Consider the following 20,931-nt stretch of genomic DNA (forward strand, 5'->3'; position numbering starts at 1 on the left):
ATGCACAGTGAGGGATGCGATCATCGCATTTTGATGTAATCAATGTCAGTCCATGAAGCTTTTGGGTAAGCCTGCACATTTTTGCATGCCTCAAGTTGTTGGAGCAGAAACAGGCCTCATGAATCGACCACCGCAAAAATTTTTGGAGTCAGTCAAGTACGAGCTGAGTTAGACATTTGTCCCATGCTGTAAATGCTCTCTTTTCTCGTCCCGGCGAGCGCACTGGAAGCTAAGCAGGGAGGGATGACATGGGGGAAAGAAGTTACGTCATGCACGCATCATGACCTTGAGCACATTTCCTTTTTTTTCTTTGAATGTGCGGCTTACTTTCAGTGTGATCGTGTGCGCGCATGTGGCGGCCTCGGTAACTGTGCAGCTCACGATGCTCAAATCAGCCGATGGCCATGAAATTGGTATATGGCGCAGTCATTTGGGTATGTGGCATCATTTATAGAAAGAAGAGGGAACGAATTCAAGCTGACTGAAAATTAATTGTGAATTCCAGGCCGCGTGCTGCACTATAATGTTTGGCTCGCGTGTTCGCAGGAGCCTCGACTACCGATCGGCAGCATTTCCTGATCATGCTGGAAAAGTGTCGCAGGGCCCCTTTAAAGACAGAGGAATGCTGGAGAGTTGCCGAACGTAAAAGACATAAACGTGTTACCAGGCACGTAGGCCCCCCCCCCCCCCCCCGAAATTCGTCCGGGCTTCTATATTCCCGGGAAACTTTTGTTTTTTTGCCATGGAAATACTTTCTTTCGAACAATTAGGCCTTGGGCCCCCCCCCCGAAAAAAAATCCTGGCTACGTGCCTGCGTGTTACTAAATGTGCATGCCTCAATGCTTACAATGCACCTGTTGATACTGATGTAAACAACCATTCGACAAATGGATGCACAGCAGTTGTCTTTATAAAAGGGAACACATGAACATGTGGCAGATATCCTTGTACAGAACATATGGTGCAGCGCATTGGCGGCAGGTGAAGAAAAAAAGAAAAAAGATTGGTGCATTTGCTTCTAGTGCCCACACTCCTGTCAAGAATGAGCTTCTCTTTTTTCTGAACTATTTCTTTTTGATACCTCTCTTTGTTGCAACATGTCTGCGAACAGGAACATTTGCATTAGAATTCAATAAGCATTGTTACTATAATAATTACTGCTGGGGTTTTACGTGCTAAAACGACAATATGATTACGAGGCAAGCTGTAGAACGGGACTGGATTAATTTTAACCATTGGGGGTTCTTTAAGGTGAACTTAAATCTAAATAAACACAAGGGTGTTTTTTGCATCTTGCCCCTATCAAAATGTGGCTGCCGCGGCCGGGAATTGAGCCCTCACCCTCGAGCGGACTTTTGCTATCACAGCTACAGAAGTATTTGGGGCAAACAAATTTTGCCACAGATCAGTCTTGCTTTTACTATCTCACAAGCGATTAATGCAAGTGCAATACATATATATATATATATATATATATATATATATATATATATATATATATATATATATATATATATATATATATATATATATATATATAAAAAGACTGCTTTCTGCCCTATGCGAATATAAGTTCACTCAGTCAATAAGCACAAGGTCAGCTTTGTGCAGACAAGCGTGACATCCATGTAACAGGGAGAGGCAGATAAAAAGAATATGCGCAATTTTTTTGCTAGCCTTTGGCTAGTTTTCCTTCATAGACATTTATTTATTAGGGCAGTCCGCTTGTGTATCCTTCAAATTTGGAATGATGCCCTATTTCACATGCCAGTGGCAATAAAAGGTGACAAAGAGCGATCTTCTATCAGGAGTACTGGTGCATGCGAAGAACTATGCTTGCGGTGCCCATTCAGTGCTTTTTCTGTGTAGTAAACAAATGCTTGCATCTTTCATTGAACGCATCACATCCAGCAACCTGGTGCCAATGAGGTCAGGAGTTTATTTCTGGCCTTAAAGGCCACATTCTTAGAGAGAAGCAGCACAACAACACTTTTTATTCAGCCATGGATAGAAGTTAAAATCGTTGATTACTACCTTATGTTTTCTTTTATTACAACAGCCTGCTTTATATCCCCAGTGGTGCTACATGACAGCTATATGCTTTCATAATCTTTATATAACTGTAACATACAGCATTGCTTCACAATTGCACAATACCGAATATACAGATATAACACATACCAGCGCAGGTTTAGCTATGACAGTTTTTGTCATAATTCTGGAAGCCGCAATGGCATGATTGAAGTATCAGTTAAAAAACTTCACACTCTTGTAGGGATGTCTGCCATAACAACATGAAGTGATAAAAAAAGAAAATTGCACGAGGAGCTGTAGGCGACAGCTCTAGCCTTTTATTTGCACATGTCACCACAGCACTGCCCCACATATGGACTTCGAGGCTATTTGCCATATGCTCATGCGTTGCCTTTCATCAAAATGATGGCTGTACATGAAAAATGCCACCGTGCCATGAGTATACCTTGAAGCAGCATGAAGAGACTAGGACAGCAATAGAAGAGAACCAGAACAGGAGAAGTGCTAACTGCCAAGTGAATTTTATTTGAAGAATGATCACCATTTATGCTCTGCTGCAAAAACAGCAAGAACTAACGATCTGACCAGCATGCCCACGGGGGAACTTGTTATAGTCATTATGTGTTTTTAACTGCTAAGCACAACCTTTAAGGTTCAAGGGAGCTGTCACCGAAGGATGATGGAGATAGTGGCTAAGCAAGTTGCACCATCTGCCACTTCACGGAGCAAGTGACCAGTGCAAGAGCCAGCGCACATAGAAATTATCCATGGCGAACCCAATTTGCATGTGAATTAGCACCCTTTTTAATACATGGAGTTCCTTGGAGCTTGGCCGGACTGCGCTATGAATTAACAAATTGTGAATTAAGGAGCCTTTAATGTATACATACACAGGTACCCAAGAAAGTGAATGGTAGAACAGTCACCACAGCTCGGCAGCTCAATTGATAGGGCATTACAGATGCAAGGCAGAAGATGGGGGTCTGGGGCCCGCTGTCACTAAGCTTTTTTTTTTTTGTTGACCTTTAATGTACTTTTACATTTCAATTAAAAGCACAAGCAATATCTAATGTGCTTGGCTTCATTATCTGTCTGCTTCATATGATTGAGCAGAAATGCTTTACTCAAAAACAGAAAGAACAGGAGCTCCATTCAAGAAACTCGTAGTACGATAAACAGGAACACTGGACACTACCTGAAGCCAAGAGGAACCCAAGAGGAAAATAAAATTATGGGAAACTAATGGTGGGGACATACCCAGCTCAAGTTCCAGTTCACTGGCACCCTGTATACGGCTCAGGTGTGCTGGTGGCGTGGCACTCAGCCGCTCTTGTTGCAGACGGGACAGGGCATCAATCATTTCCTTCGACTCTTGCAGCTTTTGTTGCAGCACAGCATTGATATCACTGTCAGCACTATCTAGCGACGATGATTCTGAAACTGCAAGATTACACAAGTCAAGGAAGCTCAAATACACTTACATGAATCAACTAGTAGTCTGGTACTTGGTCTTCACCAGCTGACAAAATTTGGGCACAACGGTGAAACAATACGATGTGCCATGAATTTTCACAGTGGTCTATGAACTGCCCCTAACTTAAATACACGGATATTGGGACCTGGTTGCACCAAGTTAAATGACCACCTTCATGATGAGGTCCATGCAACACTTCTGAATGTAATACATTTGACTTTTCTCTTTTCTCTAAGCAGCACAGGCAGTGCTTCCAATTGTCCACAGAAAATCTCCAGCTGCAAAGTACTGTCCCCTTGTCCCTGTTGTCAGCACGGTGTGCTATGCCACATCAGTCATGTTTTTGTTCACCTTGCACTTTTCCATATTCCACATGGGATAAGCCTACTTCTCTACTGTGCCTCTACTGTCTGTGGAGTCTGACAAACATGGAAATCTCTTAAAGCCCATTGCGGACAGAAGAGCTGGGAACTTGTGTCAGATCTGTTATCGCAGACGCATACAATTTGGAAAAGCATCTCCGACGCCGTCCTTTTGTTCGCAGCTGCATGAATTAACTGAGCCACATCTTTAGTTCACATGAGTACAACAAAATCCTTCTGATCTGTTCAAGACTTCTGCAGTTTAGTAAACCATGAATAAACAGTTGCAACCATGACGGATTCTCTACGTATAGCAGAAGGCAGGCTATCCACACAAGACTTATGCCAATTTGATGAAGGGTATCACAATGACAAACTTTCTTTTTGAATGAATGAATGAATGAATGAATGAATGAATGAATGAACAGATTTTATTTCTGGAAAACATACAGAAAAACAAAGTGAAGCTAAAGGCCATTAGGCCTGACGTAATTAGCTTTTGATAAAGCTAATAATTTTTGTTAGACAAAAAAAAGGCCGCATCAACAGGGAAATTTTCACCCCATAGCCAACGAGTCTGTGTTGGCAGACAAGTACTCAGGTTTTACAGTTGCAGCTAATTTTTCGCAACAGTCTATGCAAACAGGAAACTGACAAGCTTATTCCAGCTTTATTGTGCCTTTCTGTACAATTAATTGCAACACAGCTCGCCAGTACACCATAGTTTCTGCTTTGCCCAAAGGCAAACAGCGCACTCACTAGCGAAACACAACACCAGTGAAAACACAACAGCAACTGCGGTACGCACGACGGCGGATGCCTACCATGCGAAACTAAATGCCTGACGATAAGTGCCATCATATTTTCATGAGAGAGGGGCGGTGGAGTAGGTGTATGTGGACATGGAAATATGAAAATGTGCAGAGGTGTGATGGTGGCTACCAAAGAACAAGCTTGCATGACTTGTCGTCGACAGCCCTATCATGATAAGCTACTTCAACTATCTGCTTGGCAGCACATGTGTGGCTTATGGTGGCAGTTTGGGCATGCAGCACGCTATTAACAGGCGACAACTGGAATGCATGACACAGTCATTCTCTGTGCAGGTCTACTTCAAGTGGACGTCCGCTTGCAGAATGAAAAAAGCATGCTGTTATCACATGGACACGAAGAAACCTAACTGCACAGACAACCCCATGCCAAATGTGAACGTACGATACAGTGAGCACCTCGACAGTGTGGTGTGAGCTTAGTAGGCAAGTGCTGTACACATAAATATGCATGGGCTTCAAGTGGCAGCAGGTACTGTATTTCAATGAAGCAGTGCCGGTTTTTGCTCAGCAGCCCATTGCTTTACAAACGTGAAAACACATATTGAAGAAAGTTGGAAGAGTAGTCTGCTCTGCCGCCACACTCCCTGTCACAGTTTTGTAGTGCTCCTTGCATAGGTCGGCAAAAAAAAAAATTGGAGCTCACTCAGACTCGCTCAAGAAATATATTTTGCTCTGAGGGCTCACTCGGGACTCAGACTCACCAAAATTTTCCTCAACCGGACTCACTCAGACTCAAGCTCACCAACATATTACTAAGCCGGACTCGCTCTGACTCAAACTCACGGTTTCACCTGCATCTGAGTGAGCTTGAGTGAGTTGGTTCATGAGTCCGTTAGCGTAAAATTAGCTTTTTCGATCATGGTGTCAATCCTCTTTAGCGCAAATATCTCACATAATCGGTGCTCTACAATACGCCTTTTGATCTTGTACCTTCAAATACTAGTTATCATATATTGTATATCATCACTATCGTATATCAATCCAGTAAGGACATTTTTATGAAATACGCTACTCACACCAGATATTTTTATCAAGAACTTCCCATGAAAGAGTTTGCGAGTGGAGGCCATGGCACCCCTTCCCTTAACTCACGCCTCTCACATTGAGGTGGTGCATGAATGCTAGTGTGCTCAGATTTGTGTGACTAAACTTGAGTATAAACGTAAGCTGATATAAGGCTGATAGTAATGCTGAAGATGAGTAGATAGGACCATAAGTCGGCAACAAAGGTGGAGCTCACTCGGACTCAGACTCATTAACATTTTCTTCAACTGGACTCGCTCCAACTCAAACTCGCCTAAATATTACTCACCCATACCCGTACCCGTACTCGCGGCCCTATCTGAGTCTGAGCGAGTCTCAGTCAAATCACGAGTGAGTTTGCCGACCTATGGCTCCTTGGTATTGCCCTGTGTCACCACACAGTCATGTCAGAGAGTTGTATTCCTATGCTTTGGTAAATAGAATGAAAAAGCCTTACTTTACAGTTAGAGCGTAGTTACACCACAAGTTCCTGGCAGGTTCTGTGCTCAGCAACTCAAATGCAATTGCATCACTGATGAATCCTGGGCGATTGTACAGGAGTAAAATGCCGTCATGATGAAAGATTAAGGCTATCACTTTTATTGTATGCCACAATGAGCTAACTCGGAGTCCCCAACACTCACAGGTGGCACAAAAAGTGCCAGCTGCCATACAGGCTATGATAACATTTCAATTTCCGAGCACTGTATGTATTAACGAGGCTTTACTAGTGCACTGTATTCTGGAATGAGGGTTTATCATCGTGTCAGGGGGCATATCGCTGTGACACACTAACGGTGCCTATCCTTTGCTAACTCTTTCAGTCAGCCACTTTTCGGTAGAAAACGAATGCAATATTTTGCGTACAATGACCTTAGCAGACGTTACTGAGGACATGGCTGCAGAGCTTTTATGTAAGTTGCGCACCCCTTGTTGAAACCCAAAAATAAGGAAAGGAAGTGTGCAAATACAGTAACTAGGGGTGTGCGAATATTCGAAATTTCGAATATTTTTCGAATACTGTTTGCTATTCGATTCGATTCGCACTGGAATTTTACTATTCGAACTATTCAAACTTCCCAAAAACAAATACAGTCAACGTCCGAATGAAAGTGACCCCTTCAGATTTTTAAGATGCTTCACCTCATTACACTCTCGTATTGCGGCAAAGCTGCCTTTCAAGCTCCATTACGGTCAAACTTTGCAAGAGACAGTCAACGTCAGATTGGAAGTGGTCCCTAGATTTTCAATATGCTTCACCTCATCACACCCCGGTATTGCGGCAAAGCTGCCTTTCAAGCTCTGCTACGGTCGCAAATGTATTAACTCAAGAAAACGCTGGTTTCAACATGGAGATGAAAGATAAGGCCGAAGTGGGGGCTCAATTAATGCTGTTTTTGACCGGAAATTTGGGCAGTCAGGAAAATCGGAAGCCGAAGCTTTTTAGCATCCAAAATTTCAGATGTTTTTATATATCGACGTCTACGAGGCAGATTTGGAACTCCGGACTTGAAGGGATCACACCCTTGTCCGCCACATCAGTTAGGCTTCCACAGAATTTGAAAGAGGAGGAGAGGCTGAGGAAATGGCATCTTTGCCTATCACGTGTAAAGTGTTGTCAGCAACACTTTGGTTGCACCAAATCATGTACATAAATAGAATGCGGCCTCTACATTGCCTCATTCTTGATAAGACAACTATGAAACACCACTCCGCCAATGCTTCATCAACCTAGCGAAAAGAAACACTTTCATGTTGCTATCTCATAAGAATATGCTTAGGAATCCTCTCTGACTTTTTTCTGCAATTTCGCTTCGAAGTATTCGAAAAATATTCTAGAAATATTCGAGAAGTATTCGAAAAATATTTGATTCGATTCGCACTCACACTTCAATATTCGAATTCGCTTCGCACTCCAAATTTTGCTATTCGCACAGCTCTAACAGTAACCCATGTGCTCCACAAGGGATCTACATTGCACACCAGCAAGGTTTATGTAGAAGTCATCTGGCACATTCGTAACATCGCTGCACTAGGGACAGCTCATTGCAATGTGGTTTGCAGATGGACTGCAAGATGGCACACGATTCCACTCAAGTAAAAATGGTGCACCTTACATGCATGTAGGTGCAAGTTTTATGTAGCAGACTCTTTTAATTAGACTCTGGCAAAGTCCAGAGTCTTTAACCTTATGGGTTAAAGCTTTTGTTGAATAATTCAAGTATGACTAGGCAGCACAGACATGCTTGACCCAAACGGTGACCCCAATGACTGCAAGTGCCGGTATAAAACAGCAATTCCTTCTGCTTGATTCTATGCCACTCTTATCACCAAACATTCATGACCATCTGATATGCCGATAACTCATGTGGGGCACTGCTCTCACCATTGATAAAGCACAAGGGATGGTAAGTCGGCATCAAATTGCTACATTATACCAGCTGTTGACCACTATGAAAGTAGAGTTAATTTATGGCCCAGCAGCATGAAGTACACTTGCAGAACCTTTTTTAATACATTCTGCTGTTGCAGCAAACTTTAAGAACACCTATCAGAGTACATCAACAATACCCAGCATGCATACACTGTATGGATATAGCAGGTACCTGTATGATGCAGGTGGTCGTGACGATCGTGGTGCTCATGATGATCGTGATGCTCATAGTGATCATGATATTCATTGGCTTCATAAGCATCCCCTTGCGTAAGGTCCCGTTCAGCAAAATTTTGGTGAATTGGTGCTTGGCTTGCGTGGTTGCTGTCCAGTACTGTTGAATCAGCAGTGAGATCGTTAAGAGCATAGGAGTCAGATGGCCTGCTGTCGCCATGCTTCAGCTCTGGTGTTTCCACTTCCATTTCCTCAACTTCAGAGTGATTTGTCAAGGACACAAGGCTTTCCTCTGGGACTATGCCATTACGATGCTGGAAACCAACAGGTGCAATAATTACTCCAGCTTCTTTCCATGGTGACACTGTTAAATACAGATGATGTGATAGCACAAAATGTGCACTTCTCTGTGTCTGTTCTTATTTGTCATCTTATTTTGTGCCCAAACCCATTCTAGTGATATACTAACTGGGCTCACAGCAAAACTTACTAGGCCATCACTAAAGTTATTTATAACAATAGCAGTTTTAACAATATAATGGATATAACAATGAGCACTCACTGCATAATGAGCAGCTATGCGTCTTATATGGTGAAATAAGCCACTTATCACAATGTTCCCATTCTGCATTGCTGGTCAAACAATTAAACCTGGCCATTGGGTATTGAACGGAAAGGGAAAGAAACGCGAAATGCGTTTTCCATATGAAGTCCAAGTGTGATAAGATCCTATGCATATCCCCTGTGAGTTATAAGCTGCGAGTGCAAGGAAAAGCATGCGAGGGTGAGTTGGGAAGGATGGTGGCTTTATGCGTGCACACTGGCACACCCAGTAAGCATCAAGAGTCGGGGGGGCAGGTAAGTGCGCATCATCTATAGGTGACGGTTGTGCTGCCTTCCCATGCAACAGAGAGCAAAGGCAGCCCCTGCATACCCATCTTGCAGGTTATCTGCGGCAGGTGCAACAGTTGGGCGAGCTGGCATGGCTCGTGGCTCTGAGCTTTTGAAAAAGCAGTTGGAAGAAGAGGTGTGGCACTGGCCACTCTGCCATTATAAGCCTCTAAAATAACAGCAACCCCCACCTTTCTTTTTTTTCCCATGCATAACGGACTGGTTACAATAAAATTTTCATGGCAATTGAATATTGTTATATACGTACATGCATTCGACTGTACATCATATGTATGTATGTATGTATGTTCTGTATTTATTCGAATCTAAGCCGATGCTTTTTTCGAAAAAATGATGTGCGAAAGTGGGGGGGGCCAGCTCAGATTCGAGTACAGTAGACTCTCGTTAAACGGAACCTGAAGGGACCAGGAAAATCTGTTTCGTTTAATAGGAGTTCCGTTTACTGAGAGATGAAAGGGGGTGCTGAATACAAGTACGAAACCCATCTTATCAGAACAGGTTGTTCCATTTAAGCAGCAGTTCCATTTAGGAGATTTCCATTTACTTGCGAATTTCGGGGGTCGGCTTAGAATAGGGGCCGGCCTAGATTTGAGTAAATACACTATGTGTGTGTGTGTGTGTGTGTGTGTGTGTGTATATATATATATATATATATATATATATATATATATATATATATATATATATATATATATATATATATATTTTTTTTTTCCTCAGGGTACCTGCAATCTGCCATACTCTAAAAGTGCTTGCTATGCGTGCTCAGGCTCATTTTCTTCTGCCCACAGATTTCTACATAATAAACTGGGTTTTCACTGTCGACAAGTGAATGAACTTAAAAAATAAAGGGGGAGGGGGAGGCATTGATCATTCTACAAAAAGCCATCATATCAGTGGTCTGTTGTATCACAGCTCACCAGTGTGCAACTCAAATTTGGCCCTTATAACCAAGTGACTGCCATTTGTAGGATCGTAAGTGGATTCGATTTTACCACTAACAGTAGAAGAAAAAAATCTCAGTGTTTCAAGGGTGCGAGCGCTAATGATGAGCTGCTCCATTACCAAAACATTGCACTATAGCTTCACTTTTTCTGCATACTAATCTTTAAATATACCCTTACACGTTGCCAGTTCAAGTCCTCAAATTTTATTAAAGGTGCCCTTTCCTGATGCTGCACCCTAGCATCCTGCAGCGCTTAGAACTGCCACTTTGTAACAGCTTTGTAAAAAACTTGCAGGAGCCATATATACATGCAGAATTTGAAAAGGGGGAGCGAGAAGCGTTCTGTAATTAATTTTGTAGAATTCTGTCAAACAACTTCAATACTAGAATGAACCTTGATCTAAAGCACTACATGAAAAATCTCAAAGCTAACATAGAAAATGGCAGTAGCTGTGTTGGCTCATGGTGTGCAAGACATTTCTGTGCAAAGGCCACATAAAACCAAAGAGTGTCAGAAGTGTTGGCTCAACCTGCCATACTACATACTTTAAAAATATTCATTTGCTTTCTGCCATCCATTACTTCACATCATGCCAGGAATACTAACTGCAGTCATACTGAGTTTTTTTTAAAGCAATAGGACAAGTCAACATGGCAATGCTTGTTGGTCATCCTTGAGATCATTTGGTGCTGAACTGCGTTATTTTTAGTAAAAGTGGATAACGGGATTTGTAAACGTCAGCGCTGCTATGGTAACAGCAGCCTGCTCCACCAAGAGGCCAACTCTTGTCACTCCTTCAGTTAATATGGAGTAATATAGAAAAAGGTTCTGATTCCTTCAAGATGTCAATACTAGGCTTGTGCGAATATTCGAGCACTTCGAATATTCGAACGAATATTACAGTATTCAAATTTAAATTCCTGGAAATTTCGAAGTGTTTGAATATGCTTTTCCACGAATATGTGTATATTAGTCCGCATGTAACCCCCCCTGTAAAAGTGGCTTCACTGCAGTGGAGGGGTGCTATGCTGCGAATGCACCTTTCCAGAAAAAATCCGCAGTGCCGCGAAGTCCCACTTCAAGGTTAAATGAGCATATTACCCTCACATCGATTCATAATTTAAGTTTAAAAGCTTGTTATACCAGCTTATATGCTTTAAGTATAATAAATTTTAAAATTTAACATATTTTACAGGTTATCGTTTGCATTCTACCGAAAGTCAAATCCTGCTACTATTCAAAGTTGCTTCCACTTATTTTGAATAAAAAAGAATGACGTTTTCGCATGCCTTGTTTCAATTAAAAAAAAAATATTGTGCAGGTTAGTTGGGTCATGACAAACATGCTCATTTTTTTCTTTATAACATGTGATATATACTATTCAAATTTGATTCGAAATTATTTGACCAAATCACTATTCGCTTCGAACCAAAAATTTGCTATTCGCACAAGCCTAGTCAATACTTCCAAAACAATGCAAATGCAACCAGCACCTCAAAACGCGAGGTGCTTGACATGCTGTGACCACACTATGTATCCAGATGACTTTACTAACAAATGCTACAGTCCATGATGAAAACAAAGCACTACGTAGCTATATTCAGCACTCGTGGTTCATTTGCTACCTTAAGCACACACACACACATGCACAACTATTATCTCCCAAGCAGGCATCACGGTAGCTAGACGTTGAGAATATTTCTGGCAACCTCTCTCATGACAAGAAACAGGCTTGGCTGCACTTCCTAGCAGCTGTACCATGAAGAGCGCCTCTACAAGGTCAAAACATTCACGGGCTGGTCCTTGTAGACATACACCTAAAAATCCCATGCATGCATAATGTAACTAAGTACTAAAATGAAACCATTTATTTCTGCCCATTTCATACCATCTTATACCAAAAACACATAGAACTACTTTGTGCAGAAGCCTCCATAAATGAAATTAGACTGGATTTTCAGGCCAAACATTAGCCACAACATGGCTACAGTTGCATCGCTGAAAGTGAGGGTGCACGTCTTGCCAAATAAAGGAACTCTTATTGCAATTGGTACTTTCAGGCATATCAGTGGATACCGTGGTTAGGCGTAATATGATACAGCACCTTCCATGCCTCTACCCTCCAATAAAACAGGGAAATATCTTGCCTTTAGAAGAGTGCATAAATTATTCAGGGACGGACTTTTTAAGGTTAGGTGAAATTCAACAGTACCAGTTATGGCCTTACTATTATTTTTTTAAGTGTTGGGAATATATCTTGAAACCACGCAAGTTTGGGCATGTTGGTATTTTATTTCAGCATCTAACGCACATACAAGACAAGGACTGAGTGAGAGCCAACAAAGATAGGCGCTACTGTCTTCGTCATGCCTGTCTTCGCTTGTTGGCACCCAGTCGTCTTGTGTGTGCGCTAGATGCTGAATTGGGAATATATTCATGTAAAATGCAATGTGCCTGCAGTTTCAAGGAAGAAAACTTTTGACATAACATGAACACACTAATACATTCATGGGCTTTTATACCCACAAAGCAGAAGGCCTCTACAATGCCTCATTCTTGATAGATAAAACAACTATGAAACACCACCCCGGCAGCGCTTCATCAACCTAGTGAAAACAAACACTTTCATGTTGCTATCTCAAAAGAATATGCTTAGGAATCCTCTCCAACCTTTTTTTTCTGCAATTTCGCTTCGAAGTATTAGAAAAATATTCGAGAAATACTAGAAAAATATTTGACTCAATTCGCACTCACACTTCAATCCGAATTCGCTTCGCACCCAAAATTTTGCTATTCGCACAGCTCTACTTAACAGCAATCAGTAACTGGTGGAAATTGGCCACCACCAAAAAGTAAAAATATAATGTATGCATGATATTCTGTTTGTTTCGTATCTGACAATGACCAAAATAATCATGTTAACATTGGCAGACAAACACTTACAGCTTCCAGAAGTTTCACAGTCTTTGAGTGCTCTCCAGATGTCATTACGTCCAGAAGGTTGTCAACCATGTCCATGACATAATCACAATCCTTGGCAAAGCTGAGAAGACTGACGAAAATGGAAGGAGGTCAGGATTATTTACCACACCAATGGAAATTTGAAACAAGTTAAAAAAAAACAGTGCAGCATATATTCGAAGTCTTAAAGGAGCCCTCCAACACCTTTCAAAGTTACAGAATGGCTTTATTGGCCAGTTGCCTAATGAATCTCATGCCACAAAAACTTCTTTTAATCAGTCAAGTATAAGAAGAGTTAATGCATAAGCCAAGCACTCCCACTCCTTTTGTTGCCATAAGTGCACCCCAGGAGTTATAATCACCACATGTCATTGCCTTGAGTACTTTTTTTTTTTTCTTTGGATATATTTACTGCTACTTCTGGTTCAGACGTGCACAGCACTGGCATGTGCCCTCAGAGATCGATCTGCTGGAGCGCTGTTCATGGAATCAGCCAATACTTGTTGGGCCTGCTTGCTGCACAGCTGGTGACAACATTGTGATGGAGAGAGCAAGCGATTTCTGGCTGTCTTTAATCCATATATGCCCAGTGTCCTACATATAGGACGCTTCTTTGATGCACTCTAACATTGCTATTTCTTTAGCTGATGACTAGAGCCACCTACAGCACATCAAGCAGGCCTCATTATATGGATTAACACGAAATCGTAAATTCCCTGCTGCATGCAGTGCAATATATTGGGCTCACCTGCTCACAAGAGCATTGACTACCGATAAGCAAGTGTTCCTCAACTTTGCTAAGAAAGCACTGCAGGGCCCCTTAACGAAAGGAAACACTCATTTTGCAAATAAATATTCTTCAGTCCCACATTTAAAAAAAAATCTGATTATGTCTTCTGTTTACAGTGACAGTGCTACATATCCTAGAACGAATGCTATTTTAGCAATAACAATTATTAAAAATTCAAACGACATGCAGCACATCACTTGTGCAATACCCCAGTGGTTATCGCTCAATTTTTCAGAATGTAATCCCCACACACAATGTCAGATCATGCTCCACATGCAAGGAAGCCACATAATTGTCAAATACAGCAAATATGAGTAAAACATTGTGAAGACAACAGTGAAGGTACCTCTCAGCATACTGGACCCCAAGTTCATCACCATATGTTGAATACACAAGGTCAGACTCTTCCTTTGAGAGATTTGCGAATGAAGAATCATAGTGAGGTGCATATGTGCTGTACGTTCCATAGTTGAGGTAATTGACTGCAACAAAAACAGATGTCTGTGAATGAGACCAGCAAATTTTAATAGCTAACTCTTGCATAGTCAACGCCTCTTTTTGGACAGCCTTAGTGCCATGAAGCTTTATTGGCCAGCTAATTTTCAGGCTCAGCATGAATTTTTTTCGACTGCCAAAATGAGTTCTTTCGTACTGCCTATATTTCAAACATTTCAATCATTACAGCATAGACCGCTTATAACGTAAGTCGCCGGAGTCGCGAATATCCGCACTATAAGCGGTACCGCACTATAACCAAAACAACATTTTTGAAAGGTTGCACGTGTGCAAAACATGACCAACGGGTAGGCGCGCGATTCCGACTATCGAGGCATGCGACTGGGACGTAAGTTTGCGTCTGCTTACATTTGGAAATGTTGAACGGTTAGCGTCCGCGGACCTGCGGTGCCGACATAACGAACGCGGAAAAAATGCGCCGTCACGGGAAGTAGCCGCGGTAGCACACTGCGCGTGCGCCATGTCGAAAACGGTGGCGACCACAAACCACCACTCGAGTGTTCCACACACACGCCCGCGTTTTCGTTAAAGGTGTAAGTCACCCCTTCTAAATGCAACAACTGCAAAATGTTTCATTGACTCGGCACCAAACCGCAACTTCTGTAGTCCGCGGCCGCCGACATGGCAGCTAGCGCTCGTTAGGCCTAGCGTGGGCGTTGCAACTTGGCATGCCGCCGCGAGAAGCTTGCCCTAGGCAACACGGAGATCGGGCGTAGAAGAGATCGCACTCGCGAGCTAAACCGAGGGCATCACGCGTGAAACGCAGTTTCGGTTCGCGGTCGGGAGAACAGCCGCGGCAACTATCCTGAAAAAGTATCTCAAGCTTGTAAGTCCGCCTGTTGGTGGCAAAGGCGAAAGCTCAATCGCGTCTCAAAGCATTGTTACTTGTGGGGGAACCGAGGTTGCACGCGCGATATCTGCGCTCTACGACGAAGCAACTATTTTCCCGACGGAGACAAATAGCGGTAACGCGCTCTTGATGCGGACGCGGGCGCCCGTACGTAGCGGAGCGTGCATGTCATGCGGCCGGGGCAAAGTGCGCATGTCAAGGGGGCAAAGGCCATGGGGCAAAGGCTTCTCCGTCGGCCACGCAAACGCTCCCCCTCCTCACACCACGCACCCACGCTGCCCGCGCCGGGCTGCTGTCCCCCACCGCCACCCCCTTTTTTTTTCTCCCCCCGCTCCTTGTTCGTTCGTTCCGCGTCCCCTCCTCCTTCGTAACGCCGTCGCCGCTCTCTCCCCCGCCGGCGCATCTCCGCTGAGAAGCACGCTCGCTCCCTCGCATCTCTGAGAACGTTCCGGCAGCCGCATTATAACCGGTCTTTCATCTCGGGGGACTGCACAATAAGCGGTATGCGTATACATGGAGCTCTATGGGAGGGTAAACGGGAGTCAGAAAAAACCGCATTATAGCCGGTACTGCACTGTAAGCGGTTACGTTATGAGTGGTCTGAGCTGTACATCTTTAGCAGTATTCGTGGCGTTCGGTTAAAAATTGTTTAGTTTTTCAGTCTCAGTTTTACTTAAAAGCAGGCGACAAAGTATCACCTTGGTTACTGTAGTCACTGCTGTATTTCAACCTACAGTTACAAAATATTTAAAAGGCCCTGGTCACTGATGTACACGAGCTTACTTCATTTTTCATAATTGTGGTTTTCTTCAGTTGGATAAAAGTAACTGTAATGTTCTGTGGTGAAAGTTCTTGAATATTTGTTTCAAATAAATGTTGTGGAATTGAAGGACTGTTTAGAAAATGGTTCTATTGCTATTCGAAGAGTTTTACATTAGTATTCGATTTGGGGTCATCACTATTCGATTCGTATTCGATTCCAAAATTCACTATTCGCACACCCCTAGTATCAGTGAACAGGTGTTACCACAGCCTCTCTTTTTTGCTTGCAACCTGTTCATGCTGTCAGTCTGCATGCAGCACTGATCACTTGTTGGTAGCATGACTGAGGGCACTGATGTCTTTTACAAGCACCTAACTGTTTGGTAGTATGTTTTCAAATCCTGCACACTTCCTTTGTAGCCGAGAACAATTTAAACTGGACATTTCTCAATAGACTCTACAACATTTCTATTAATATTTTTCACTTACAGAGACAATACAAATTAAATTGCTTTTACTGCGTTATGAAGCATTTCTGTGCCTTCAAACCCTGGTACTGTTATTCATCACAGCAAATTACATCTCTACGATTAGAAAAATTAGAAGCAATTTACTTGGTCGAGCAATGTTTTTGATCTCATCCTTGAAATCCATGAGGGTTCCAGTTCCATGTGCAAGCTTTCCAACTAGCATTTCTAAGTTGACCTTCATTTCTTTTGATCCTGAAATATGCGAAAAGAAAGATTATATGTAAAACACGTAAAACACTCCCAGAAATTGGAATGCAATGTGTATTAGGAAGAGACTATGCAGTGGAGTAAACACAATAAAATGTTACAGCCAGCAGAGCAGAACCATTACCCAATACAGTACGAGAAAAAAAAATGTAAAAATACATAGCTTACCATTCGTACTTCCACAGTCTGGGTTTAATATTGATAATGTGGTGCTTCCATCTTCTATCTGACGTAAAAAGCCAAACTGAGCAAAAAGAAAAAGGAAAAGTTAAAACGGAAGATACCCTACCACAGTAAAGCAGCAATGGCTCCTTGTCAATTCAATTCTTGTGGATATAGTCAACTATTTAAATTGACCAAAATTTACACAAAGAAAGAAAAAGGCCACATTTGGTAATGGATTGAAATGACAGAAAATATACGAAAAAAAAAAAAACAAGACGTGAACTTTTTTATGGTCAAGAGGTGACCACTGCAAAGCTTGTTTCCGGGAAAGCAAATTTTGAAGTAAATAAAGGAGTGTAGACACCAAAATCGGATGGCAAACTAACTGCAGCATGAGCTTTGGTGCTTGCAAGAAATGATGTGACGAATTTAGATAAAGAACAGATGGTTTAAAGGTATTTTATTTGACTTTTGATGACTAGAAACAAAACATGGCTCCTTTTTCCTATTTTTCGCGATAGCTATCAGCAAAAACGTCAGGAGAGATCTGCAAAAGGTGCAAAGTTGGAGACGCGAACGGCACATATGATGACATTTTTTAATATCACCTTTTCTACAAGGGCTTCTTAGGTGTCAACATAATCTCCTCTTTGGTTGTAGCAAATATGCATGACCCCCCAAAATGCACTGCCGAAGCAGCAACGTCAGCCTTTGTACTCCCGTGCAACATCCCACAAAGAAGAAGCTCCCTCTCGCCGATAAAGATAACTTCTTCGATTGGAAATCCCTTCGATGGATTTCCCTTCTGCAGAACCACCGGTTATGGTCATATATTTGTCCGATGATGATAGCGACGACAACAAGGTCTCGCTGCCGGGAGATGCAGCTGCGCATTTTGGTAGAAGTGGTGCCACTAAGCGGGGACACACATGTGAAATTGAGCAGATGGCACATGAATTTGCTAACGTCACCACTTTGGTACTCCACTTGATGTTGCTGTCATGAGACACTTATTCCAGTCGTCACTTGGAGGTTTTGCACGACTTGGCAGGAATTTTTGAAATCGTCAAATGCGCCATGTAAATTGTGTAATAGTAAGTTACTGGGGACGCTATCATGCACTTGCCGGTAGTTATCAGGGTCCCCAATAAATGGCCTTCTACAAGGAATAATAAAATTATCACAGAAGATTTTGGTGCCTACACTCCTTTAATATCCCTTGTCCTCTCCAAAAGTGAAGACACAATATCCAGTACCAGCCCGACTAAAGACCAAGACACGAGAGCCGCACTGACATTTTTTTTTCTTCACTTGCATACTTCCAAGCAGTAGCTTCGTTAAACCCAGTGCATTATCATAACACCTTCTACACACTCCTCATATACCTTCCACCTAGATTGGTCAGGAGATCAGCTGCCAGTAGACATGCAGCAGTGTGCACCTAACTACTTGATCAGATAAGCTCCCATTCAACTGCCCCATGCCACAGTTCCCTCCAAAACTTGCAAGAACTCCAGCGCTAATTAAGTCTACGAAAGCTGCAAACAATCAACCAGCATTGAAATAATAGTTGGGCTGCAATGGTAGTTAGTAGATGACTTAATCTAAGCTTCATCCTTCTCGCTTCGTGTGGCCTTATGATTTAGCAAATTGATCGTATTCAACAAAATATTGCATTAAAAATGCAACAATTTGCAATAGAAATTGACGTTGACGGAATCTTATAGCCCTCTATGCTTACAAAAGTAGAATGGCTTTGAAATTTAGACCACGGCATATATATTGTAGTAAAGCCACAAGAATGCATGAAGCCAAAAGTGCATGTATGGCAATTAGAATAATTTGTATGCTAACTGAGGTGTTGCGAGAGCAACACCGTGGCTTCTTCAAAAATAATTTTAGCCTATACCCCATTGCCTTATCTCAGCACCCCGCCTCCTCCTTTGCTTCGAGTGCACACATGTAGCTTCATGTAACAGCAGGGCTGTTTAAAATTGCAATGACCCCTCCCCCGAATTTCCAAGAAAAAAAAAGATAGAAAGGAAAAATAACGGTGGGGTGGGAAACAGTCATGAAAGATATTTACAGTAATCATCATAGATTGAGTCAACACCAGAGTGGTTTCAATCAAATTTCCGTTATCTCCCTCTCTACACAGGGGTACAGCAGGTTAGCTATCTTTTTCCCACAGACAACTTGGGTAGCTGCTTAACATCACCAGCTCACCTTGCTATTCACTTTCTTCAAGGTCAACTTGTCAGCTGCAGCTCGCGCTGCTTTTTGAGCTTGAAGTAAAATTTCATTTGCCACCTGGTCCTCTGATGCTGCCTCTTCACTTCTAGAGAAGAGAACAGTAGCAACAAATAGTAATGTAAAACTCTACAAACCTGAACTGATTCCCATCCCAACTTCAAGAATACAAATAAAAAGAAATGCAACTGCATCGGAAGACAAGCCATTCAGCAGACAAAAAGCAGATGCTGCTTTGTTTTGCACAACCATAGTCAATAAGAGCATCCCTTAGCAAGCAACAAACACTTGAGAACCATGAGCTGTTACTGATGGCTCTGCTGAATGCCACGAATGGGGACAGTAGGCCCAGCTAGGCTGACGCCATGGCTAACGCTGTTTACGACCGAGCGGGAGCTTGTCACAGCGCATTTATATTTGCTAACAGGATTAACATAAGCACTTTTTTGTAGCACATTATTATATGCAATTAATTTTATTGATATCCTCTGTCCCTTGCATCATTAATAATGCTTAAATAATTATATTTAATTGAACTTCATAATGGCAAAAGAAGAACAAAGCACAATTTAGGCGCTTTAACGTTACACAAAAAACCAGCACTTTCAGTCTCGCAGATCCCAGGTGAGGTAATTAATAGAGCTGTGCGAATAGCAAAATTTTGGGTGCGAAGCGAATTCGAATATTGGAGCGTGAGTGCGAATCGAATCGAATATTTTTTGAATATTTCTCGAATATTTCTAGGATATCTTTCGAATACTTTGAAGTGCAATTGCAGAAAAACAAGTTAGAGAGGATTCCTAAGCATATTCTTATGAGATAGCAACATGAAAGTGTTTCTTTTTGCTAGGTTGATGAAGCACTGGCAGGGTGGTGTTTCATAGTTGTCTTATCAAGAATGAGGCAATGTAGAGGCCGAATTGTATTTATATACATGATTTGGTGCAACCAAAGTGTTGCCAACAACACTTCACACGTGATAGGCAAAGATGCCATTTCCTCAGCCTCTCCTCCTCTTTCAACTTCTGTGGAGGCCCAACTGATGTGGCAGACAAGGGTGTGCTCCCTTCAAGTCAGAAGTTCCAAATCTATCTCGTAGACATCGACATATAAGAACATCTGAAATTTTGGATGCTAAAAAGCTTCGGCGTCCGACTTTTCGGACTTCCTGCCCAAGTTTCAGGTCCAAAACAGCATTACTTGAGCCCCCACCTCTGCCACATCTTTCATCTCCAAGTTGGAACTAGCGTTTTCTTGAGTTAATGCATTGGCAACCGTAGCGGAGCTTGAAAGGCAGCTTTGCCGCAATACCGGGGTGTGATGAGGTGAAGCATACTGAATATCTAAGGACCACTTACAATCGGACGTTGACTGTCTCTTGGCCAAGTTCAACCATAACGGAGCTTGAAAGGCAGCTTTGTCGCAATACGAGAGTGTAATGAGGTGAAGCATATTGAAAATCTGAAGGGGTCACTTTTAATCGGACGTTGACTGTGTCTTGGCTAAGTTCGACCGCAACGGATCTTGAAAGGCAGCTTTGCTGCAATACGAGTGCAATCAGGTGAAGCATATTGAAAATTTAGGGACCATTTCTAATAGGACGTTGGCTGTCTCTTGGCTAAGTTCGACCGTAAAGGAGCTTGAAAGGCAGCTTTGCCGCAATATGAGAATGTAATGAGGTGAAGCATATTGAAAATCTAAAGGGGT

At 42.3% G+C, this 20,931-nt stretch overlaps 1 protein-coding gene across 2 annotated transcripts in view; it reads right to left on the minus strand.

Annotated features, from left to right (window-relative positions):
• Positions 1-20,931, minus strand: part of LOC119378714 (bromodomain-containing protein 7) — a 62,357-nt gene that overhangs the window by 13,795 nt on the left and 27,631 nt on the right. For both annotated transcript variants that reach the window (XM_037647753.2, XM_049411522.1), the window contains exons 7-13: positions 19,201-19,312; positions 16,978-17,053; positions 16,687-16,794; positions 14,291-14,426; positions 13,137-13,245; positions 8,333-8,648; positions 3,292-3,474 (exon numbers count right to left, since the gene is read on the minus strand). In XM_037647753.2, the coding sequence (XP_037503681.1) occupies positions 3,292-3,474; positions 8,333-8,648; positions 13,137-13,245; positions 14,291-14,426; positions 16,687-16,794; positions 16,978-17,053; positions 19,201-19,312 (1,040 nt within the window). The remainder of the gene's footprint in view (positions 1-3,291; positions 3,475-8,332; positions 8,649-13,136; positions 13,246-14,290; positions 14,427-16,686; positions 16,795-16,977; positions 17,054-19,200; positions 19,313-20,931) is intronic.

This window comes from Rhipicephalus sanguineus, chromosome 1 (assembly GCF_013339695.2).
Source record: "Rhipicephalus sanguineus isolate Rsan-2018 chromosome 1, BIME_Rsan_1.4, whole genome shotgun sequence".
NCBI lineage: Eukaryota > Metazoa > Arthropoda > Arachnida > Ixodida > Ixodidae > Rhipicephalus > Rhipicephalus sanguineus.